We start from the raw sequence: 7,542 nt of genomic DNA, 5'->3' as shown, positions 1-7,542 counted from the left end.
GTATGTAGCCTTTCCAGGTGGGCTTGTTGTTTTTACTCAGTAAAATGCATTTCATGTTCCACCATGTCCTTTTCTGTCTTGTTAGCTCATTTTGTTAGCGCTGAATCCTATTCCATTATCTGGATGTGCCAGTGTATCCGTTCACCTCTCAGGAGCACCCTGGTTGGTTCCACGTGTTGGAAATGAGGAATAAAGCTGCAGTGCACTCCCGTGGACAGTTTTCGCGCCTCTGGATAAACACCAAGAAGCAGGACTGCTGGATCACGCACCACCAGCAGGTTTGGTTCTATGAGCGACGATCAGAGCGCCCCCCAGCGTGGCGGCACCGCGGCACTCCCAGGGCCATGAGGGCGCCAGCGCTCGCCATGGTCCGCAGCAGCATCTTCCCGATGACACAAGAGGGGAACATCTTCTATGTACCCACCGGCCATCTACATTCCTTCTGCAGTGGGGCATCTCTGAAGGTCCCTGACCCATTTTTTACATTGGGCTGTTTTCTTATCATTGCATTTTAAAAGTTCTGTCCATATTTTAAATAATGGTCTTCTATCAGATAGGTCTTCTGCAAACATTTAATCCTAATCTCTGGCTCGTATTCTAATTCTCTTGGACAGTGTCTTTTATAGAGCAGAAGTTTTTCACTGTAATAAAGTCTACTTAGCAACTATTTCTTTCACAACCCGTGCGTCTGGTGTTGTATCTAAAAAGGCACCACCGTTTTCTGTCCAACATCACAGTGAAACCAGAGGGGCGCCCGCTGCTCCCCAAGCTTCGCAATGCCACCCAAGGAGGACAGGAAGAAGAAAGATGCCAGAAAGTCAGCCAAAAGACACAAAGACCCAGTGAACAAATCTGGGGGCCAGGCCAAAAAGAAGAAGTGTCCAAAGGCAAAGTTTGGGACAAGCTCGATAACCTGGTCTTGTCTGACAACTTACGCAAACTCTGGAAGACGTTCCCAACTCTAAGCTTCACACGCTAGCTGTTGTCCTTCCCTGAGAGACCGAGGATTCGAGGGTTTCTGGCCAAGGCAGCCCCAGTAGGAGCTCCTCAGTGCAAGACTTATTAAGCTGGTTTCAGAGCACGGAGCTCAGGTAATTTACATAGAAACACCAAGGACGGAGATGCCCCAGCTGCTGGTGAAGATGCATGAATAGATCCCACCAACTGTACATGTTAGAAAATAAAAAATTATTAAACCAAAAATGAAATGAAAAGCCATCACCATACCACCAAGCAAGGCCACCTAGGTTTTCTGCTCCGTGATCTTCCAGGAGTTCTATCGTCCGGGGTTTTACTGACAGGGCTGGGACCCGCGGCGCTAGTTTGCGTGAAGGGCGTGAGGCCCGTGTCCAGACCCCCTGTCCGCCCCGCATGTGCACACCCAGCCTCAGTGCCACCTGTGGCGCCATCTGCTCCCCTGGAGCGCCCGTATTCCTCTGTCCGAAGTAAGGGGACTCCGTTCACCAGGTCTCGGGCACAGTCTCTGGCCTGCTCTCGCGCCAGTCTACGGCCTCCTCATTTCTGCGGCTCTACCGTGAGTCTTGAGGTCGGCAGCGTCGGTCCCCCTCCTCCGTTCCTCCCCCAACACCGTGCTGGCTGCTATGGGTCTTCTGTCTTTCTATACAGACTTCAAAATGGGTTTGTCAGTACCCGTAAAGTAACTCACTGGGATGCTGATCACAACTGCGCTGCATCAGCGGATCCGGCTGGGAGATGTCACAGCTCCAGCGTACTGAGTCCCTCTCTGCCCTTCACGTTTTAAACCAAACACAGAGGAGCTGCAGCACTGTCTCGATACCCTCATGTCCTCCCTCCACAGTCCTGCAGGGACCCACTAACTCGCGATTTTAAACCTGTCTCTTCCCTCCTCGCTTCCTCTTCCCCGCCACTTGCTGGGGACCCGAGGCTCCCAGTGGCGCGGGCAGCAGCCCCAGGACGGGGAAGCAGAGGGGCCACGCGGCACTCCGAGCCGCCACCAGCACAGGGGCCGGCCCACCGGCCTCGCTCGTCTCACACTCTCCCCCGAGCTTCACTCCTTGCAGCTGGCGAAGCCGCCCAAGCAGGACTTGGCAGTAGGCATTCACACCTCCTCCACCTCCACTTGCCTGCTCTTCCCTTTCTTTCACCTCGACCAAAGCGGAGGTCTCCCTAGGCTTCCTTTCGGTGCTTCCTCACAATACTAGACCAAACTTTCGTATTCGAGATGCAAAGGCCTTGAGGTTGAGTAAGCGATTTCTCTGTACTCCCTTGAAGGAATTCCTTCAGGCTAGGAGTGAAAGCTAATGGTGTAGGATATAAAATATTCAGTAAAAATATTTTCAAATTTGTACTGGAAGTGAGCGCTGATGGGGAAATCCCAGAACATTCAACTGGCTGGACTGAAGAGGTGCCAGAGAAACGAGGGGTGACCCCGACGCCAGCAAGAGCTGGGGGCTGAAGGGCCATCCGCCTGCACAGGGTTGGGGGCCTCAAACTCCACCCAGGCTTCTGCCAAGTCAAGAGCCTGCATCTGCTCAGAATCTGGGATGTACAAAGGGACAGAGGATACTGAAGCTGAGAAGAAACAGAAAATCTAAGTATTTCTCCTTGTGCGAAAACGCTAAAACTAATTTCCAGCTGGGCTCTAGCTGTGGCCGAGTATCAGCTTTGGACCCAGGCGTGATCAGCTGCAGCTCCTGATAAAGCCACTGCTTCCGTCTCTTCCAGCCGTCAAGGAGCAGCGGCTGAATCATCCACAGACCGGATTCGCAAGCAATCCAGAGCTCCAAGCAGGAAGTCCAAATCGGGAGCTTCAGTGAATGCCCTACTTGGAGGAGGCACCACCCGGTAACTGTGACCACTACCGGCCCTGCTGATCTACTGCTTCTTATTTAAACACAAAACAAAACAACAATAAAACCCTACTACCTCTCTGTTATTGGTAAACAGAGGACAGGAGCTAGGAAAGCAAGGGAAACAGGAAGTAGAGAGTTACAAAGTTGTCCAATTCTCTTGTGGCAGGATTCCTGAAAGAGCGAAGGTCATCTCTCATGCATGTCTGAAAACTGAGTCTACCCCCATGACACTTATCAATGAAATTAATTTCAGAATACAGTTATAAATGTGCTCTCGTCTAAAGAGGAAGATAATGCTTTCCGCCCACCACCAGGAAAGCAAAAAGTCATTTATTTTTCCAGGGATCCTCTCTCTCCTTTCACACTAAGGATCACTCAGCAAAGGGGGATGGCAAAGCCACAGAAACAGAGTTCACACAGGCCAGCTGCGTAGGAGTTTTGTGACGTGACTACGTCAGTGACCAAGGGCTGGAAGGAAGCTAGGTGGTACACGTGGGGACCAAATCCACGGACTCGGTTTTCCCCAGGATGCGCCTCAAGAGCCAGTGTGATGCAACGTTCGCAGGACAAAGGGGTCACTCTGGAAAAAGAAAGCCGGGTCGTGACGGTGGGAGTCAAAATTCCGGAGCTCACGGTGAGTACTTACTCCCACTCAGGTCAGTCCTGTATCTGAAAGCAGCATTCAAAAATTCTAGTGCACACTAATTTATATAGGAAAAATGGTGGAAAATATTTACCAATACAACGCTTGCTAGTAAACCTGGGTTGTGTCTCCGCTGCTATGTGGGGACCTTGGTCGATTTATCAGAGTTCTTTACAACTTGGTAATCTCTATAATATGTTCAGCTACCACCCCCTCCCCCCGGGACTGTTATATTAGGGAACAGAATGCCTCAGAAGGAGCTTAAACTCTTTGGAAGACGATAAGAAACTCACGACGGGGGTTCATGGATTCCTAGCCCATTCACACACTTCCGCACGCTTCAATCTCAAACTCTCAAAGACACAGAAGAGCCAGACTCACCTTACAAACTGGTCTCGTCCACCCACTGCAAACTGGTGGGTATTGGCAGGATTCACATAGATTGTATACAGCCCCACTTTCTTCTCCTTCTCCTTTGTCACCACCAGTTTCCTTGAAGAGTAGAAAAATATAAAAGTTGTATTCTCAAAAACACATTTTCTGGGTCATGGCAAGAGAGAGCAGACAGTAACGCAGACAGAGCTAGTGAGAGACCAGACTTTGATGGAGAAAGAAAGAAAAAAGTGGTCTGGGGGCACCAGGAGGCTCAGTCGGCTAAGCATCCGACTTTTGATTTTCTGCCCAGGTCATGATCTCACGGTTCCTGAGTTTGTGCCCCACGAACGGCTCTGAGGCTGACAGTGCGGAGCCTGCTTGGGATTCTCATTCTCTCTCTCTCTCTCTCTCTCTCTGCCCCTGCCCCACTCACACACTGTGTGTGCTCTCTCTCAAAGTAAACAAATAAAAACTTACAAAAGGAAAAAGTGGTCTTGTTTGTTAGTTTTGGAACAAGACTGGACCGAGAACAAGACAAAATCCCTCCACGTCTATTTAACAAGTGCTGCTGTGGGGGGGAAAGACCGACACGAGTGAGGTCATTCTCGGGTGTGCCCCGAGACTCGGAGGTAAGCGTCCGCAGAAGCACTGCCCCCAGGGCACACCAGGTGCAGGGCCCTCCCGATCACCTGGGAGCAGCAAGCAAGAGGACCGGCCACAAAAACAGCGGCCAGAAGAGAGACCTTAGGGTTCAAATCTGTCTCCCGGACTCCACAGAGTGTCACTTAAACCCAGCTCTAAACACACACCCTGGACGCCGACACGCCGCTGGTCCCTGGCGTGGGGACACTGGGAGGAGACCTGTGTTCTCGCTCCCCCGCAGCGAGCGAGGGGGCAGACTCCCACGAAGACAGCGCTCTACAAGGCCGGCTAATCGGCTCTGCAGCACCCCTCCGGTCCTACCAGAAAAGGCGGTCCTGAGGAGGGCACTGGGGTCCTGAGGAAACCCTGTACAATTCTGAAGTTTTAGCCAGAAAACTCTGACTAAATTGTCCTAACTGTCCCAGCTTAAGGGTGGCACCGTGACTTCCCAGATCTAAGTATCCAGCCCGTCAAACGTGACATCATAGAGATTAGTAAATCTACAGGAAATGAAAGCCTGGGAAGAAAAGGGCTGGGTTCTAGCTTTCGTTTTTAATTCTAGACTTTTGCTCATCCTGTTGCTATGGAAACTGAAATAGAACCATGACAACGAGTTTCTTGGTAAAGAAATGATTTCAGCCTCCTCTGTGCCTGGTCAAAGTCACTCCAGCCTAGAGCTGATCTAAGCAAAGTGGACAAATTTTACTTGATTTTAAAATCTCTGTAACCTTTCATTAAAACAGTGGATTGAGATCCTTAAAAATGAATGTCATTAGGGAAAACACACACACACACAACCCTCAAAAACACGAGGTAGGAAATACATCCAAAAAGAGTTTAAGGAACACAACCCGCAGTGGAGAAGAGACAGCTCTAATCGTTTGGTTTTTTTGTTCGGTTTTGTTTTTCTGAGAGCGCGCGCACAAACGACGGAGGAGCAGAGGGAGAGGAATCCCACGTAGGCTCTGCACTGTCAGCTCAGAGCCCGTCACGGCGCTCGAACCCATGAACCATGAGATCTTGACCTGAGCCAAGATCGGGAGTGGGACACCTCACTGACCGAGCCACCCGCGCACCCCGTCTAATCGGGCTGTAAACAGGGAAAAAGAGCAGATGCTGCTTTTCACAGGCCCATTCCACCTTCTCAGCAGTTTGGATTTTCAGAAGGAGAGGGCCAGACAAATATAAAGGTGACCGTGTGAAAGCAGGAAGGAAGGAATTTGGGGGCACCTGGTGGCTCGGCTGGGTAAGCGTTTGACTTCTGACTTTGGCTGGGATCCTCATCTCATGATTTGGGAGTTTGAGCCCCACATGGGGGTCGGAGTATGAGCTGGATTCTCTCTCTCCCTCTCTCTCTGCCCCTCCCTGCCTCAAAATAATAAACTTTAAGAAAAAGGAAGAAACTGAAGGAACAGATTATGAAATATGGCTTCAGAGTCCTGTAATCCTGACAAAGAATTCCATCTTTCTAATGCCTCATTTTATTGACCTGAACCAAAGAATTCTCTCTCCCAAAGGATAAATGCAGAATACCTTGGGCCCTCTTGGGTTCGTGAGTTCAAGCCCCATGTTGGGTGTAGAGATTACTTAAATAAAAAACTTAAGGACTGTTTCAATGACTGATTGTGACAGTAGAGAGAAAATGTTTTCACATCAGGAGGAGGCAGCACACAAAAACATAGGGAACAAATTCATCAAGTTTTGCTTTAAAATTTGCAGTTTTTTAGTAAGCAAGTATTTTCCAGCAAAAAAGGAAAAATAATTACAAATCAGACCAAAGAATTCCTTTGAAGATTTCAAACTGGCTTCCACTGGCTGAAGGAATATCCCATCCACAGCTCGAAATCCAGCTCTTTTCCTAAGAGGTCGGCCAACACCCCCAGCCTCCAGGGACCCAGCCATCACAACACGCAGCAGCCCCCCTCACACACGTCACACAAAGATGCCCCGGAAGGAAGTCGATGCTCAGGCACCAGCCTAATACCTAAGGACAGCTTGGATTTTCCAGCCACTCAGCCCCCCACCTCAGCCAAGCTTTCCATTACTATTTCAACCTTTAAAGCAAAAATACTTTGAAAACTCACAATCCCTGATTCCCCAAATCCAGAACCCGGGCCTGCTCCTACTTAAGTTTCTCCTACGTTCCCCATCTACGACTGCTCGTGCCCAGAGCCACTGCGTACATTTCATTCCAAATCCAATAAACAACACAGTCATCTGTTCCGAATCCATCGTTGCATTCCAAATCCAGTAATATAACAAGCCGACTCCTTGTGGCCTCACGGTGGTTTTCTTAGAACCTGACGCGCAGGATCAGCTCTCTCCCGCTCTGCCTCACAGCTCGCTATCAGAGCAGGCGGAACGAACTCAGCCCTTTGGCTTCCCTCTGCGCTCCCTACTGCTAGAACTTTAGAATGAAAGTCGCAAACAAGCAGACCAAGATTTTAACTTACTGACTTGCTCACAACTAGACGCCTGCGAGCCTGTCCCCAGGCCGGTCCACCTTCCAGTGAAACCCGCCGCCTCCCAACCTTCGCCCTCCTGGAGGTCGCTTATACAAGTAACCAGTGCGTCCTTCCTCAAGCCTAAAACATTTTAGAAATTCTTCCACCTTCTAGACACAAATGTCTGGAGCGCCTGGCTGGCTCAGTGGGGAGAGCATATGACTTGATCTTGGGGTCGCTGAGTTCAAGCCTCATGGTGGGCATACAGGTTACTTAAAAAAATAAATAAAAAGAAAGAAAAACAAAATAAAATAAGTCTAATAATAATCAGTCTTAAGATTATACCCCCTAGGGGGCATGGGTGTCTCAGTCAGTGAGGTGTGTGACTCTTGGTTTTGGCTCAGGTCATGATCTCGTGGTTCGGGAGTTTGGCTCACGTGCTGACACAGGGTTGGGCTCTGTGCTGACAGTGTGGACCCTGCTTGGGACTCTCCCTCTCCCTCTCTCTCTCTCTCTCTCTCTCTCCCTCTCCCTCTCTCTCTCTCCCTCCCTCTCTCTCTCTCTCCCTCTCCCTCTCTCTCTCTCTCCCTCTCCCTCTCTCTCT

The 7,542-nt window shown here is 49.9% G+C and overlaps 1 protein-coding gene and 1 pseudogene across 6 annotated transcripts in view; one reads left to right on the top strand and one right to left on the bottom strand.

The window, feature by feature from the left end:
• The window catches only part of DCAF8 (DDB1 and CUL4 associated factor 8), a 39,707-nt gene that overhangs the window by 11,170 nt on the left and 20,995 nt on the right, over window positions 1-7,542 (bottom strand). For all 6 annotated transcript variants that reach the window (XM_029935825.1, XM_029935820.1, XM_029935823.1 and 3 more), the window contains one exon: window positions 3,859-3,969. In XM_029935825.1, coding sequence (XP_029791685.1) covers window positions 3,859-3,969 — 111 coding nt within the window. The remainder of the gene's footprint in view (window positions 1-3,858; window positions 3,970-7,542) is intronic.
• On the top strand, window positions 606-1,150 carry LOC115288469 (annotated as a pseudogene).

The sequence above is a fragment of the Suricata suricatta genome, chromosome 3, assembly GCF_006229205.1.
Source record: "Suricata suricatta isolate VVHF042 chromosome 3, meerkat_22Aug2017_6uvM2_HiC, whole genome shotgun sequence".
NCBI classification, from domain to species: domain Eukaryota; kingdom Metazoa; phylum Chordata; class Mammalia; order Carnivora; family Herpestidae; genus Suricata; species Suricata suricatta.
Note: the sequence above shows the minus strand (reverse complement) of the source record. Positions and strands in the feature narration are given on the sequence as shown.